Source organism: Henckelia pumila, chromosome 1 (genome assembly GCF_033568475.1).
Source record: "Henckelia pumila isolate YLH828 chromosome 1, ASM3356847v2, whole genome shotgun sequence".
Classification (NCBI taxonomy): Eukaryota; Viridiplantae; Streptophyta; class Magnoliopsida; order Lamiales; family Gesneriaceae; genus Henckelia; species Henckelia pumila.
In genome coordinates, this window is record NC_133120.1 from 141611799 (window position 1) to 141630289 (window position 18491).

At 36.7% G+C, this 18491-nt stretch overlaps 1 protein-coding gene across 5 annotated transcripts; it reads right to left on the reverse strand.

Annotated features, from left to right (window-relative positions):
* Nucleotides 1–12721: 12721 nt before the first annotated feature.
* Nucleotides 12722–18086, reverse strand: LOC140885044 (uncharacterized). 5 transcript variants are annotated; one of them, XM_073291982.1, is made up of 12 exons: nt 17847–18086; nt 17632–17766; nt 16670–16736; nt 16434–16530; nt 16317–16334; nt 16104–16200; nt 15215–15298; nt 14550–14590; nt 14380–14448; nt 14216–14275; nt 13394–13445; nt 12722–13301 (listed from the first exon to the last, which is right to left on the reverse strand). In XM_073291982.1, the coding sequence occupies exons 1-12, from the start codon at nt 18013–18015 to the stop codon at nt 13213–13215; spliced, it is 978 nt and encodes a 325-aa protein (XP_073148083.1). In that variant the 5' UTR covers nt 18016–18086; the 3' UTR covers nt 12722–13212. The 5 variants fall into 5 exon arrangements, 4 of the variants coding, with proteins under 4 accessions (XP_073148083.1, XP_073148075.1, XP_073148069.1 ...); XM_073291974.1 differs by having other exon boundaries at nt 16317–16337; XM_073291968.1 differs by having other exon boundaries at nt 16425–16530.
* Between the last annotated feature and the right edge of the window lie 405 nt (nt 18087–18491).

Here is an 18491-nt window from a genome sequence, read left to right on the forward strand (position 1 = left end):
AATTTTAGAACAACGGGCTTGGCTTGTTGGGCTTAAGTTATGGATTGTGGGCTTTAAGGAGTTAGAGTCCTAACACAATTATAACTTAACCTAGTCTAGAAATTATCTATAAATACATGTAGTGGGTTCAAAAATTGTGTGTGATTCAGTCTTCAAATTTTCGAACACTGCATATTATTTTCTAAGGGATTTTTCGAAAATTCCTTGCCCCTTTTGAGAAAATTCGGATTGTGATTTTTGTGAAAAATTACAATTCTGAATTAACAGATCATATCTGTTTATTCTCTACGCAAAACTTCTGATTGATTTCTAGTGCATTCAATCAGAGGGTTTTTGTTTTCTGTTCGTGGACCTTATTCCGGTGATTGATCGTGACGCCATCAGTTCCCGGGATTTACAAGAAGAGCAGATTAAATTCTGTTGGAGTCCATAATCTCGTTTCGAGATTTAAGGTAAAACATTAATTGTGATTATTTGTTTTACTTGTATGAATTTAATCGTAAAAGTTTTGATACCCAGATATGGAATCGTTCCATATTAATAAAAATAAATTTTTAAACTTTCGCTGCACCGGGTATCAATTCTAATTGATCTGAACTCCGTTTTCCAACAGTGGTATCAGAGACAGGTTGCTCAGATCAAACGATTAAATTAATCGATTGTACAAAATTTTTAAGCCTCGGTTTTTGAAACAAAACAAATTTTTAAAATTAAATTTTTGACGGGCAAAACACGGGCAGCGACCGGGCAGCGATTGGATCGCTGCCCAATGGGCAGCGACGTGCTGCCCAGCCCGAGCCCCGGTCGGGGCACGGGCTGCCCGGGATTGTCCCGGGCAGCCCGGAAAATTAAAATTTTAATTTTTTTAAAATTTTGAATTTTTGAAATTCGAGTGTTTGATCCGATCAAAAATTGTTTTTGATTAGATCACGAGGCATCGGATCGAATTGTTCGAGTCCGAAATTTTTAAAATTGATTTTTGGATAAATTTGAATTTTTTGGAAAATTTATAAATTTTATCCGTTAAATTAAATTTTATAAAATTAATTATTTTGGTACAATTGATGATAAGATATGATCTTATGGATGGATAAGATAAAATATGATTTTATCTTTTAATTATGATGCCATTGCATGTTTATCCAATTATTTTAATTATTGAATTAATTATTGGATAAAAGGATGATCGATTGCCATGACCAATATTTTAGGTGTATGTTAGGTGATTTACATTTGTCCTATTGTTGTTGGTGTTTATTAATGGGCTTGGTTTATAGCCCAATATGATTGTCATATGTAATAAAAGTGGGCCTGATTTATGGCCCGTTCCCACCCCTAAAATGTATCCCATTTTTGTCATCGAAATTTATCGTAAATTTATTAGACTTAGTGGGAGATAATGTTTTGAAGAAATGGTGGGCCCAGCAGACAATGAAGACGAAAAAATGTAAATTGGAAGCTCAATGTAATAGGATTGCATTGCATACTTGCATATCACCTAGGATTGGACTTAGACTCGTGATTGGCAACCACGGGTCGATTAGTAAATGGGATCGATCATCCTTAAATAATATATGATATTATTGATGTATGCATGTTTAGACATAAATTGTATGAATCCCGCAAGCATACATAAATTGCATGATGAGACAAATTTTCAAAATAAAATCCTACATTTTAAATATGATTTAAAATTGATATCAAGATAAACAAAAGGGAATTTTAAATATTCTTTAAATATTCCTACCTTCCATCAACGATCAATGTATGTGATGCTACCCGCGGATATTATCCGGCTCATATTATTGGGGGGGTCCGTTCGTCGGAAAGCTGTACATTGGATCGACACATGTTGTAAGTTGGGTGGAACTCCCATGGGATTGGCTCATATTATTGGGGATCCACATGGCGACCGTCCATCACAACTTAATATTGATGGGTCATCTTGACATGTCACAATAAACGGCGTCATATTATTGGGCCCTTATTGGACATGAGGTAAAAACATGGAGGTTGATTTGGAAGCAATTGGGCTCTACCTTTTGAAAATTATAGTTGGCTGATATTATTCGGGACTATAGTTTGTCAATTGGACTCCATGTTCCCACTAAAGAAAATGTTTCTCGTTTTCACTAAAGGGTAGTGAAATCGTCAAAATAGTGGGAGTGTAATTCATAAAATAAAATTCGCCATATTTTATGTCTTAGTAAATTAATTGAACAAATCACTGATTATTGTCTGTTTCCTTTTCAGTATTTCATTACTATGAATTCACGTAATTCACTACTCTCAATTCTCGATCAAAACAAGTTGACTGGCGCTAACTATACGGAATGGTTCCGTAAGTTAAAAATCATTCTAAATTCGGAGAAGGCTTTCTACGTGTTAGAGAAGAGTCCTCCGAAGGAAGCCCCGGCTAACACTAGTCCGGAAGAGTTGAAAAAACTTGATGATTGGTGGGACCATGATGTCAAGGCAAAGAGTTATATGCTAGCATCAATGTCTGATGAACTCCAGAGGCGATTTGAGGATGCGGTGAATGCTGCTGACATTCACAGCGCACTCAAGGAACTTTTTGGAGCTCAGTCAAGGGCCGAGAAATTTGCGAATGTCAAAGAGCTCATGACATGCCGCATGCGAGATGGGACTTCGGTCCGTGAGCATGGGGTACACATGATTGGGCTCATTGAAAAGTTGGTAAAACTCGAACTAACATTAGAGCATGAACTCAATGTGGACTTGTTGCTTCTTTCACTTCCTTCGTCGTTTGACGGCTTTGTGATGAACTTCAATATGAACAAGATAGAGGCCACCCTTGAAGAGATGGTCAATATGCTTGTGACTTATGAAGCCACACTAAAGAAGGATAAACCGGTACTCTTGGTTGGCTCCTCTTCTAACTCTAAGAAAGGACCAAGTGGAAAGGGTAAGAAACGTTCTGCCCCGCCCAAGAAGATTGTACCAAATAAGAAGGGAAAGGCCAAGGCTTCAATTGAGATAAAAGATGAAAACGTTTGCCATTACTGCAAGAAACCCGGTCATTGGAAACATAACTGCAAGGAATACCTCGAACAGTTGCGAACTGCAAAGGGTATGTTTTACATTTAAATAAATGTTTCGCTTAATACTTCTTCTTGGGTATTAGATACCGGATGTGGATCTCACATTTGCAATGATTTGCAGGTGATGACAAGAAGTCGTAAGCTAAGGATGAGTGAGACCTAGCTAAGGCTCGGGAATGGTTCTAGAGTCGAAGCCAAAGCTATAGGAGACATTTATTTAGTTTTGCAGAACAATTTTAAGTTATTTTTGAGAGATGTTTTATATGTTCCGGATTTGGTCAAAAACATTATATCTATTTCTATGCTTGACAGAGATGGTTTTTCTTGCAATTTTGTAAATGGGATTTGCAATATTTACAAGAATGAATGTTTGATTGGAAATGGACAACTTGAAAACGATCTATATAGCTTAAAATTAAAAGACGTTCCAATTAATTATGTTGATAAACCGGTAACAACAATTAAAAGGAAGGACGATAGTCAAAACCCGACAAACCTTTGGCATGCTAGGCTAGGTCATATTTCCTCAAGGAGAATGAACAAGCTAGTGGGAGAGGGCATGTTTGATATGTCTGATATTAACTCTCTACCTACTTGTGAGTCCTGCCTAAAGGGAAAAATGACTAAATCTCCTTTCAAAGGGAAATCTGAGCGTAGTCAAAATCTGTTGGATTTGATCCATACAGATGTTTGCGGTCCATTTAGGATTGGTACTAAATGTGGAAACACCTACTTCATTACCTTTACTGATGATCATTCTAGGTATGGGTATTTATATTTAATGAAATATAAGTCTGAAGCATTTGAAAGGTTCAAAGAATTCAAGGCTGAAGTAGAAACCAAACTAGGTAAAAGTATTAAGGCACTTCGATCGGATCGAGGTGGAGAATACTTAAGTACCGAGTTTATGGACTATCTAAAAGAGAATGGGATTCTCTCTCAGTGGACTCCTCCTATGACACCTCAGCTTAATGGTGATTCGGAGCGTCGCAATCGAACTTTGTTGGACATGGTTCGATCCATGATGAGCTTCACTGAGCTCCCACCTTCGTTTTGGGGCTATGCGCTTGAAATGGCGCTATTGTTGTTAAATAACGTCCACACTAAAGCAGTAAATAAAACACCATACGAGTTATGGAATGGCAAAGTTCCTAAGTATTCGTACTTGAGGATTTGGGGATGTCCTGCTTACGTGAAGCAGACAGTGGGAGATAAGTTGGATAGTCGATCCTTCTTATGTTATTTTGTGGGGTATCCGAAGAATTCAATCGGATATTATTTCTATCATCCTAATGAAACAAAAGTGTTTATTTCAAGGAATGCCACCTTCTTGGAGAAGGAGTTCTTATTGGATAAGAAAGGCAAGATGATGGAACTCAAAGAAATTCGAGAAGGACCCGAGATAAAAAATAGCGATCCTACACCTCAAGAATCATCACAAGACACGCCTACTACTAGGAGATCCGAGAGGACTTCTAGGCCTCCTATTAGATATGGTCTTCTTCTTGAAGGGGATCAAAGTGAACCCGACATTGGATGTGATCCAAGAAACTTCAAGGAAGCAATTTCTGATGCGGATTCAAATTTATGGCTTGAAGCTATGCAATCGGAAATAGATTCGATGCATTCTAACCAAGTTTGGTCTTTAGTAGATCCTCCCGATGGAATTGTTCCAATTGGGTGCAAATGGATCTACAAGAGAAAGCTTGGGCCTGATGGAAAGGTATTGACCTACAAGGCACGATTGGTGGCAAAAGGTTATACTCAAAGACAAGGAGTTGACTATGATGAAACCTTTTCACCAGTCGCAATGTTCAAGTCCATAAGAATCCTTATTGCCATAGCAGCATGGTATGACTATGAGATATGGCAAATGGATGTAAAGACTACTTTTCTTAATGGAAACATTAAGGAAGAGATCTATATGATGCAGCCTGAGGGATACACATCCATGGGAAGCGAGCATAAGGTATGCAAGCTTCAGAGATCAATCTATGGTCTCAAACAAGCATCAAGAAGTTGGAACCAGAAATTTGATGAAACAATAAAGGATTTTGGTTTCATCAAGAACCCGGAGGAACCATGCGTGTACAAGAAAGTAGTTAAGGATGCGGTAACATTCTTAGTACTTTATGTTGATGACATACTACTCATGGGGAATGACGTAGGGATGTTGCAGTCAACAAAGATATGGTTATCAGGTAGATTCTCGATGAAGTATTTGGGTGAGGCCTCCTATATTCTAGGGATACAGATCTATTGAGATAGATCTAAGAGAATGATAGGACTTACTCAATCAACCTACATCGACACCATATTGAAGAGGTTTTCAATGGATGGGTCCAAGAGAGGACATCTACCTATGTGTCATGGAGTTTCTCTATCCAAGTCTATGTGTCCTAAGACTGATGAAGAGATAGAGAAGATGACACACATACCATATGTGTCAGCCATTGGTAGTATCATGTATGAGATGATATCTACCAGACCGGATGTGGCCTATGCTCTGAGCGTCACGAGCAGATATCAAGCCAATCCCGGTCAAATGCATTGGAAAGCCGTGAAGGATATTCTTAAGTACTTGCGAAGGACTAAGAATGTGTTCATGGTTTATGGAGGAAGAGAATTGAAATTGGAAGGCTACACCGACTCTAGCTTCCAATGTGACGTGGATGACTCGAAATCAACCTCTGGATTTGTATTCGTGCTCAATGGCGGTGCTGTCTCTTGGAAGAGTTCCACAAGACACCACAGCGGATTCCACCACTGAGGCAGAATACATTGCAGCATCAGCTGCTGCTAAAGAGGCGGTTTGGATAAGGAAATTCATCCAAGAGTTGGGTGTAATTCCTGAAGCTGTTGGTCCAGTCCCGGTGTACTGTGACAACACGGGTGCCGTTGGTCAGGCAAAGGAGCCAAGGTCTCATCAGAAGTCCAAACACGTACTGAGGAAATACCACATCATCCGGGAGATTGTGGAAAGAGGAGACATCAGTGTCGAGAGAGTGGCCTCTACAGACAATATCGCTCATCCGCTTACTAAGCCCTTGCCAGGACCATTGTTTGACAAACATCGCGAAGCAATGGGATTACGTAGTATGACTAGTTGTCTTTAGGGCAAGTGGAAGATTGAAAGAGTGGGTTCCCGGTTAGCCAACTTGTGCCTAAGGGCTTTTATGACTCTATATAAAACAATCTTTTGTTTAATATAATTTACACCTTTATAATGGTATTGACTTTATCTTTCTTCATATTGTTATATGATGATATAATATTGTTGTTTTGATAAAGACCTTGAATATACTATAGTATATGTAAGATGTGGTAGCACATGGGGATGGCTATCATGAAACACATCTTATAGTCACTGTATATTCTAAACTGTTCCTAGTCAATTGAGCCATCCGCAAATAAGGATAAGGATCGCTCGAGATTGAGACTAGCATTTGCGATGCCGAGTACCACGTTTCATTGGTATGGAACATAGAGATGTTCAAAGCATGCAAATGGATATTCATATGATGAATGATCGAACTACCCTATTCGGACTTTCCAAGTGGTTATCACTTATCGAGTGGATAAAGTCCACGGTTTTGGTTGTACACCATTAGTCCTTATTACTTGAAACATCATTGAGACTCTATATGCTAGTACTGTACTTTGACTCGTTTATCGACTCTATTGGGGTCATCAGGTGTCGGGATTGGGTACAGTTACGACACATATAGGAGTCGATGCTTTGTTGTCAAGGATTCACCACATACTTGTGAGTGTGGATATCCTATGCGATCTGAGGAGATATTAGTGTGACGAATCTCTGGCCAGAGTACATGATGGGTTTTAGGTTAATGGGTTATCCTAGTAACATATGCGATGTCACTATTTGATCTCCAAGATGTTATGCATAGTTATCGAATCTCGAACGACTCTCGATACACCAATGGTTGTTGATTCGATCGGGATATTTGGTTGAAGGGATCGTACTGTACGCTAACCAAAATCTACTGGTTCTTGCAGGCACTATCAGTAATACCTAGGAAATCATGGGGCGATGTTGCTAGGCGCTCTTACCATGATTCGATGGGTAAGTCGGAAATTGTTGTTCCGAGTCACAAGGAGTTGTGAGCCCACGGCTAGCTGTATTCCTGAACCATTGAGGGTTACACAAGTAATGGATTACTAAAACCCCGTAGAGATAGTTAAATTTAAAGAGTTAAATTTAATGAAAGAGAAGTTGGACTTCTTAACTAAAGGGAGTGGGATTTCCTAAAATGACATAGGGATGGGCATTTTTGGAAATCACTGAATTCGGATTCAGAAAAATTATCTTGACTTTAACTGATGCAGAAATGGTTTCTGTGCACATTGGTAAAATCAGTTTATCAATCGGAGTCACGATGAATTTTATATTAAATTTTAGAACAACGGGCTTGGCTTGTTGGGCTTAAGTTATGGATTGTGGGCTTTAAGGAGTTAGAGTCCTAACACAATTATAACTTAACCTAGTCTAGAAATTATCTATAAATACATGTAGTGGGTTCAAAAATTGTGTGTGATTCAGTCTTCAAATTTTCGAACACTGCATATTATTTTCTAAGGGATTTTTCGAAAATTCCTTGCCCCTTTTGAGAAAATTCGGATTGTGATTTTTGTGAAAAATTACAATTCTGAATTAACAGATCATATCTGTTTATTCTCTACGCAAAACTTCTGATTGATTTCTAGTGCAGTCAATCAGAGGGTTTTTGTTTTCTGTTCGTGGACCTTATTCCGGTGATTGATCGTGACGCCATCAGTTCCCGGGATTTACAAGAAGAGCAGATTAAATTCTGTTGGAGTCCATAATCTCGTTTCGAGATTTAAGGTAAAACATTAATTGTGATTATTTGTTTTACTTGTATGAATTTAATCGTAAAAGTTTTGATACCCAGATATGGAATCGTTCCATATTAATAAAAATAAATTTTTAAACTTCCGCTGCACCGGATATCAATTCTAATTGATCTGAACACCGTTTTCCAACATCAACTGCCACCTCAACTCTTTGGCAACCCTCCAACTTCACAGCCGGCTCAAGTAGACATAATTCTTCGATGGGTGGGCTAAGTGGCTTCATAAATAGATTAAACATCACCCGTTCGTACTCCACACCCATTGATATTTCACCCTTCTTGACATCTATTTTGGCATCAACAGTAGCCAAAAATGGACGTCCAAAAATCAACTGAGCTCCATGATCTGCTTAAATGTCCAATATCACAAAATCCGCTGGAAAGATGAATTTATCCACCTTAACTAAAACATCTTCAACAATGCCAAGTGGATATGTGATTCTTCGATCCGCTAATTGCAACGAAATCATGGTCGATTTCATCTCTCCCAACTTCAAGGCCCTGTAAATAGACAACGGCATTAAATTAATACTGGCCCCTAAATCACAAAGTGCATTATTAAAATAAGAAGAGCCAATAGAACAAGGAATAGTAAAACTCCCTGGATCCTTAAGCTTTTGTGGCATCTTCTTTTGAATCACTGCACTACACTCTTCTGTCAGATTGACCACCTCATTCTCTAGAAGCCTCCTCTTCTTGGACATCATCTCCTTGATGAATTTTGCATAGTTTGGCATTTGTTCCAAAGCATCAGCAATGGGGATATTGATGTGAATTTTCTTGAAAATCTCCAAGAATTTGGAGAACTGCTCATCCAACGCTTTCTTCTTGAACCGCTGCGGGTAGGGGATTGGAGGCTTGTACATCAGTTTTGGCTCAGATTCAAGCTCCTTCTCTTTCTCCTCAACTTTTTCCTCAAGTTTCTTATCCGCAACAGTAGGAATTTGGACTCCAACGTCTTTGGCACTCCGCACTTCGATGGCATTGCACCGCTCCTTGGGATTCACCTCAGTATTGTTAGGGAACTGGCCGCGATTGTTGTCTTTCAGTGCGTTCGCCAAATTCCCAATACTAGTCTCCATGGATTGCAACACTGCGCCCATGTTGGCCATGTGCGTCTCCAAGCTATCGAGGCGAGACTCAGTTCTCGCCATCCTCTTACCTGATTCCTACACAAATGTACTAACCACATCCTCCAAAGACTGCTTACCCTCATCCTTGTTTGTATTGAACCCCGAAGGATTCAGCACATTTTTATTGTTAGCATACGAAAAATTTTCATGATTACACAAGCTAGGATGATAAGTATTTGGGACAGGGTTACCTCTATAGCCTCCATATCCTCTGTAGCCATTAGGATTGATATAATTGACTTGCTCTGGTGTATGTGATCCTTCAACTCCAGTTGAATCTGCAACTTGAATATTATTCAAAGAAGCTACCTGTGTAGTTAGTGCAGATAATTGAGCAGTGATGGACGTGAGAGGATCCACTGCATACACTGCAGCTGGTTTCTTGACTCCCCCACGCTCAGATGGCAATTGAAAACTGTTTATCGTCATATGTTCAAGCATATCATAGGCTTGAGCGGGGTCCTTTGCAAAAATAGTTCCTCCAGAAGCAGAATCGACATTCATCCTTTTAGGCGCATTTAGTCCGTTGTAAAACCACTCGATCTGTTCCCAATCTGCAAAATTGTGGTTAGGACAACGTCTAAGTAATTCTTTGTACCTTTCCCACGCCTCGTAGAGCTGTTCAGTGTCTATCTGCCGGAACGTGCTGATCTCTATCTTCAACTGGGTGGATTTGGCGGGTGGAAAATATTTCGTAAGAAATTTTTCTGCCATTCCCTCCCAAGTAGTGATACTTCCAAGCGGCAGTGATTGCAACCAACTTCTGGCTTGATCCCTGAGAGAAAACGGAAACAAGCGTAAGCGAATAATATCCTCAGATACACCATTTATTTTTACCGTATCAGTTATCTCCAAGAAGGTGCGTAGGTGTAGGTGAGGATCAGCAGTGGCGCTCCCATTAAATTGGTTCTGTTGAACCATGTTGATCAAAGCCGGCTTTAGCTCAAAATTATTTGCATTGATGGTTCCACGAGCTATTCCAGAATAGTGAGTCTGGATCGTCGGCCTGAAGTGATCTTGTTGTGCTTCTTCAGCCATTCTCTCAATTTCTTCTCTTCTAATTCTTCTTAAAGCACGTGCAGTGCGCTCGATCTCCGGATCAAACAGTAATGAATTTGCACTTTGAGATCGTCGCATAGACTGCAATTAAAAATAAAAAGAAATCAATTAGCAACTTAAAATAAAATAAAATAAAAACTCTAAATTAAAATCTAGACTAATTGGTAACAAGACTAAAAAATAATCAAAATTTACTCCCCGACAACGGCGCCAAAAACTTGTAGTGAAAATTCCTCGCAAGCGTACGAGTGTCAAGTTTTAATATAGTGATTAAATCAGATATCGATCCCTCACGGAGTAAAATGAAAATATTTAGTACTTGTAATTAGAATAGTCCAAACTTTATCTAGAAAATCAAACTTCGAGAATTTTTGCAATAAAAATAAAATAATTAAGAGATTTAAAAGCACGCACACAACTTTCAAATTAAAAATCAATCAGAGAAAAATGGTCTAGAGGTATAGATTTCACCTGGTTTCAACAACAGTTAATCCTAAATAATTAATCTTCATGAATTTCAATCAATTAATAGCCAAGAACACTTAAGTTTATTATTTCCCTCTCCCGAGCAACAAATAATGTTTATCAACTACAATTCAATTCCAATATCCCTATTAAAAATCTAATTGCAGTGATCAATCACAAAACAATGTTCTTTTTAAAAGCTCTGTTAAAATCATACACTCTCCCGAGCTGTATAAATAATTAACAGTGTAGTTTCTAATGTCCTATTCAAAATCCCCTCTCCCGAGCAATGATTTCAAATAAATATAACAAATTAATTATTGATCAGATAATTGAAAAGACAATCAATTCTAGAAAAAATAATTAATCTAGAAGAAATTCAATTCAATAAAATCAAGAATTCATGAAAGTGTCTACACCAGGTTCCATCCGACCTCTAGACTCTAAAAATTTAGTTCATAATAAAATTATGAATAAAACAAAACATGTTCAAAATAAAATAAATAAAAGATAAAGAAATCAAATCCGTCGTCGACGCCGTGTCCGGTCTATTGAACTCCGTCTTTGTTCTTCACGATAAGCTCCAGATTCCTCCAGCAAATCACTCGTTCAATTCCTGTTCTTTGATCTCTTATGTGTGTGGCGGCTCTCCCTCAAAGTCTGATAAAAATTTCTTTTTAAATCGTGCACAAAAGCCCACAAAATTAAGCCCATAAAAATTGCCCGAAAAAAAATATTTTCCAAGTTCAGAATTTTCCGCGACGCGCGGCCGCTTCACTTAACTATGCGCCCGCGTACAGCCGTCTGTTTCAATTCTCTTGAAGCCTCCAATGAACAGCGCGATATCGCTGAAAGAGGCGCTAACAAGAAGCGCTATCCTCTTGGCCCATTAAGAAGCCCATTCCTATTCTTTTTTCTGTACTTTCTTTTCTCTTCAATTTTCTTTCTTTTTTTCTTTTCCTTTTCTTTTACTTCTTCATTTTTCTCCAAATAAATTCAATAATTATTTTTTTCTCCACAAAATTCCATAATTCCCTGTAAACACAATAACACTAAAATACCCACATAAATTTGCTCGAAACAAACCATTAATAATTAAAATTATATATAAATTAAGTGTATAAAATACACTTAACACATCTCAACATCAAACTTTAAAAAAATAGAATTTCGACTCTTTTGAAACTCTTGAAAATTCATATATGCATCAAAACATCAATCTAACGACTTGAACCCAAGAACATGACACCAAAAACATCTCAAAACTCAAATCATCATCAAAACATAATTTTCCGCTTTTTGAAACCCTTGACCAAAAATTTACTCACAACTTGTCGAGAACAGTCTACGCTTTACGGATACATGCAATCATACATCATTCTTTCAAAATATTGTCACTTCTTGCAAGAAAAACATCATACACTTTAGAATACACATCAATATCAAATATTTATTATTGCTTGGATGTATAAAACTTGTTTTTTTTTTTTTCTTAGTATATAAATCCAGACTCCAGAAATACAATTTTAGACTTTTCACACGATCAAACGATACAAAAATCTTTGGAAACTTGGAGAGGATTTCAAAACATAGGGGTAGGGGATTGGGGCGGCCGTTAAGTGAGAGGAGAGAAAGAGAAGAAGGTTAAAAGTTAACATTTTGACTGCAATAAGTTGGACTCCTATTTTTAAAAGAAAAGCGTAAGGACAGAAGTTGGACCATAAAACTTAAAATATAACCTTTTAAAAATGATTTTCTTTCCTAAAATTTAAAATTAAATAACATTCATAAATTTTTAAATAAAACTACATAATAAACATATAATTCTTTAAAATTCTTGAACATTGACTAGTCTCAATTCCCTTCATCCCGAAATATAATTATACACATATCTAAAAATATCAAAAGCTAACTTTTCATAAAAATTCATAATCTAAATATTTAAACACAATTTTTTTTATAATAATTAATTAAATTCTCGTGGGTGGATTCATGGATTTTCGGACGTTACATTTTTGGTAGTGCAAAACCGTCGCAATCAACTTTTTAGTTTTGAAGATGTGTAAAACATGTGCGAACATTCCATCACAAGCAAATAACCACCAAGTCGTAAAAAGATACGGTCGCAACCAAGAAAATAAAGTCTTAACAGTAAAATTTCTCATGGTATATTCAAAAGAACAGCATATTTGCACCATAGAGATCCAAATCGCTGCCCCCTCCATCTCTTGTGCTCCTCGACTCCAACGTTGGCCAATAGACAACCGAACATGTAACATGATGTTGAATAAGAGACACTTCTGGTTCAGAAGTGGTTCCAGAATTATACAGGGAAGGGGTGAGATTTAGTATAATGTGTTTGCGGCTGGGGGATTCAAAACCTTTTCCAGATTTGGAGTCGATCCCTCTGCTGGATCCACCAGGATCAGTTTGGCGAAGTGGATGCAATTGCACTAGATTTTCGATCTAGCATCATTTGCTTTTTCTCCATTCATTGCTGGCATGTTTAATACCCACGTTTAAGATCCATGCTCCCAACTTGCAAGAATGATTAGTTTTGAATTCTTCATGAAGTAACTGATTTTGCCAAAAGACCCTAAATTATTCTTTTCCTGTGATAAAATCCTTCAGATTGTTCACAATTCCCTTATCGTACGGATTCTTGAACTGCATCGCAGTTTGAGTTATGCCTGCAAAACCGGATCAGTTGAAGGAAAATGCGTCAATGGAATGTTATGCGAGTTTAAAGAAGATGTGCTTCATGAGCAGCAGTTCTAGTTACCAGAGCAAGGAATGACCCCAACATGGAACTCTGGATATTTTTCCCAGTTTATCTGCAAAAAGTGCAGTTTTGGTTACCAAAATTTGTGGATGCGGTCATTTAAAACCAAGTAACTTGGAATCCCACTATGGAAACAGTACACGGAGATGGAGAAACAGGAGCAAAAATAAGAATTTGAACGAGAAATGTGAAAAAAATTCAATATGTCCAAATCACGGAGAAGAAAATTGTAAAACGAAGTGGATGTTCCCTCTCATAAATTTTTATAGTTTTTTTAGAAAAAGTATATTTACATTAGTGTCCCTCTAATTCAAGACCTATCACCATTGTGCTATTTAGTTGGCCATAAGTCATACCTTATAACCCAAGATATGCTTTAAATAATCAATCCGCTGATCAAAATATTGAAAAGGTATATTTTTTGGATGGAAGTTTAACAAAATTAAAATAAAATATTCCAAAACCTTAGCTTATCCGAAGCAATATCACATTTTTTCATTTCTTGTGACTACCAATTGTGAACATAATATTCTCAGTCGAACACATCCTTAAGAAACTGAAACCGTGAACACACTGGCAAAAAACTTGCCCTAAATCTTAGTCTACATGGACCAACAGCAAAGTACACAGACAGACATACTGGCAAGTGGCAACCAAAACAGAGTATTCAGACAAACACAATGAAAAATATAATCAATGAGAACTGAAGCAAACTCAACTTAAAAGACACACTTAACATTACTTATCAGGCTACTTGCAGTTTCTGGCAAAGACCTAAACACGAAAATCCTCCATCTGCTTCAAGATATAAATAAAACTTACCCATTCATCAGTTTTTATGTTAAAACACGCACAGTAGATATGCCACACAATAAAAACCACCTACAATTTCAGAAAACATAACCATCAAAAGGTGATAAAACATTGAGGAAGGGGGAGAAGGTGAGGGGAAACAAAAGTAAGAGGTAGTGTGTGGCCCAGAGTACCTGCCAAACCACTTGAATTAGAGAAAACAACATTGTACCAAGAACCAAATTTCTGGAAGCAGTAGCCAGCTAGAATGAAAAAACATTTCACATCACAAAACATGGTTGATCGTACAGCTACATGGAAAAGAAAGAAGAGAGGACATGAGGTTAGGAAGTTGTTATCATACCTCTCTTCCAACATCCGTTGATATCAGAGATTTGGCATGGTCTAAAGAATACGAGACACATGAAAAGTGAATAACATATAAGGGTAAACATGATAACTTACGTTGCATTCAAATATATGCATTTACTTAGCTGGTATTATGCCTCAGCATGTGGATTGTCACATCGGAAGGCAAATTGAAAGGACTAATAAACAATGCAAATTTAATCCAAGAAATTTCATGGGTCGTGTTTGTGAGAAGGATATTGTGAACAAATCTAATGGGGATAAATTTCAGCATTATAGAATTGAAATGCCAAAGCTCCAAGCAAATCTTGTTCAGGGAGCATCAAATTTAGTTCTGGAAGAGGCTCAATGGAAACCAAGTGTGACATAATTTGCATTGCTGCAATTTCAAAGAACCTTTAGTTTAAAAAATGAGTTAGCTTGAGCTCTCAAATTCAAGAGCTCGAGCCCGGTAAGTTCTTAGAAGCCAGGCTCTAGCATGAAATTTTTAGAGTAATATTGAAAAGAGTTAACCAAATGACGTCTTATATCGTCAATATATTACTTCAATTTGTTTTAGAAGCTGGGAACTTATCCAACTCTCAGTTCTCCTCATCTAGCATTATTACATATGGTAAAGAAAAGGGCAGTACAAGGAAAAGCCAGCTGATCATAACTTACATTGAGAAGCATATGCAAAATAAGACGCCTCACATGTGACAAATCCAGCAAGAAGTAATATGAAGAAAAAATGATTCTTTTGACCTGCACAGTATAAAAGCAATTTTTCATAAATAAATAATAAACATATCTATGTAACCTTATATATTAAATTTATAGTCTGAACATTTGCAATGGAGATGAGTTATAATATGTATAGTAATCAAGCATACGTGGTGCATGTGTACATAAGCATTATATAGTTGGGGATAAAAAAAAATATTTTACGGTGCATAAAAATTCTTTTACTATTTTCTAGTTAAATTAATTTTTGCAATAAGTTTTTGGGTGAAAAATTAATTTTAATAAAAATAGATTTTTGTAGCTTAAATGTTTTTTTTTAACACGTAAGTATATACAAAATTTATTTTTATCTAACCACACTTAACAAATAATAATAAATAGGTAAAATATGTGAAGATATCATATTTCCAAAATTATCCACACATCCCTTTTCGTTTAGTCGAGTTATGGCTATTTTAGTCAACATATCTTTGAAGCACCATGAATCATGTTATGGAAGTGCTCTCCAGGCTGATAGCAAGATTAGCGGGGGAGACACATGAGCAGGGGCATAGACCGCGTAGGTAGAAGGAGCAATTCGAATTCACTTTCATTTATCTAAGTTATTTCAATAGAAACATATTCTGTACTTTGTTACAGCTCTAGCTATTTCTGCGCCTCATAGACCTGATCATGGGGCCCTGTAGTTCACCTCTAGCTAAAAAGGTGGTGTGGAGCAGGATGAAGAGCACTTTTTTTTTGAAGTAATAATTGGTAGTTCTAATTTCCATCTTTGGGACATCATGACATTGATAATACTAAATTTGTATAGAGAGAGAGATAATACCTATACAAGTTCCAAAAGCAGGGCAATGGTGGTCAAAACCCATTATGTAATTGTCACAATTCCAGCAATATCTTACCCTCCTGAGCAGCCTAAAACTCTGGACCGAAACATAAAATGAATTTGAGTGCTACTGGCTAACAAATTGGTAGGATATTTTGGATACTGAACAAATAATGTCAATTTCCATTAAAAAGAATCAGTGAAATATCTTACTTCTTCAGTGAGAGATTCCTGCTGCATGGAAAAAGTAGAAACCTTAGGGCCACTTAAAAAATATATCAGATATAAAGCTTATGTCTATGGATCAAATAACTAACAGACTTTTACAACCCCTCCATGTTCTTCAACTTCATTGGGATAACTTTTAACAACTGTGTTGAGGCAGGACGATCGGTCTTTTACAAATCCAGGGTCAACTGACATGATACTACAGCAAACAATCTGATTCTCAGTCATCATGAGTATATGGGACAAACAAAAGGATAGAAAAATTCAGTGTATCACTCTGTTGCGAGGTAAAACGTAGATCCGTATGAAATCTAGTATTGCACATTAAAGCAACTGACCAAAGAAGACCGATCACCACCATGACGATCTCTAAGTTAAATACAACGTCCATCACAGGTGAAATGACTGCAAAAAGAAAAGGTAATAGATATTATTGATATGAATATATAATGGTGGCATTAGGTGTATTTCAAATCCTTTAAATTGTTAACAGAGAGCTTAAATTGAGATGGGAGGGATTTAAAATCCACCAATATCAGGGCATCCAGCCCATTAAAGTGAAATTGAAACCATTATAAAATCATACATGACACGAAAATTTCTTTTTATATTCCGCACAGTCTTCACAATAATAGGTTTGTGTCCGAATTAATGCTAATCAATGAGGCGCAAATAAAAAAAACATAAAAAAACATCTCTAAGATGAACAATTAATCACAATACTGTGATACAATTTCAGTTAAGACAGTTCCAATAAGCTCGCTTTCATCTACCATTTGCATTAAGACATAGCAATCAAATAAAAATTCCAACTCAATCACAAGTAAGTCCAAAATATACAATTACATGCGATGCTCAGTTCTATATACTTAATATAAACTCAAAATGACTTTTACACACAAATTTCGTTCATCAGCAAAGATGGAACTATAGGTGTAACTGTTTTGATTGCAAATATCTGTGCTCCAGTTTGACCTCCAGCTAAGCAAGCTCACAAAATAAAGGACCTTGAGCTCAATCTTTGATCAGGAACAAGTTCACGAGCTCAGATCATGGGTTTGGCTAGTGAACCTAAGCTTATATAGAACTCGGAAAATCTTTAATTTGATTGAGCCAACTTGATCCATCTAACACCTCTACGTAAAGCACAAAAACCACTTTGAAACACCTCCAAGCAAACATAAAAAAACACTGAACACATAGACCGCTTTGAAACAAAAGATCCACAACGATTACAAGCATCCCAAGGCATTCAAATTTCATCAAACACACAAGACGAGGCCTTTCAATAGAATTTTACCCTGGCGAACCACATAAACGTATACAGCCCAGATGAAAATTATGGTAAAGAAAACGAAAGCCGGGGCCGAAGCTCTCACACCCAAAAGCTTCTTGCAGCATCTTCCCAAACCCACCACAAACATAAGCAGAAGGGCTGCAATATCACGAAATAACATTAAAAAAATAACTAAAAAGTACAATTTCCGAATTACCATAGTTCCAAATGCAATAAACCTGAGAGAGGGAGAAGAGCGAGGAGGGACGAGTTGGGAAGGAGCTGAGGAAGCAAGAAGAGAGTTAACTGAGTGACGAAAACAGAGATGATGGATACCAAACCACTCGTTATCAAAGATTTACGTTTTGGTTTTCGATGGTACATTAATTCACTGTCTGATTCCAACATTTCTTGGATGATTCAGCATCCACACTAGGCTAAATGTTCTTACAATTCGGGAAGAACAAATTTGCGTTCACTTAATAGTGTTGACCCTAAAAAAAAAAAAAAAAAACCGCCCCACATTTATAAGCTGAAAAACAAAGATGAGTTGCATAATAGAGATATAAAATGATATATTGGTTTTTTTTATAGTAAAAAATTATATATTGTTTAATTTTATAATTTTAATAAATTGTTAAATGAATTATATCATAATCTTGAGGAAAAAAATGTCATCCTACTTTCCTACAAAGACAACATTCATTTGGAGACATAAATAATACATAGATCTCATTTGGTACACAATATTAATAAATCTTGTATAACTTATCTCATCCAATCCCTCATTTTTTTTGTCATATTACTTATCCATTTATTAATTATTAGTTTTAAATCAATAAATCATTAATAATTTATCTTACATCAATCAAATCATTGAATTT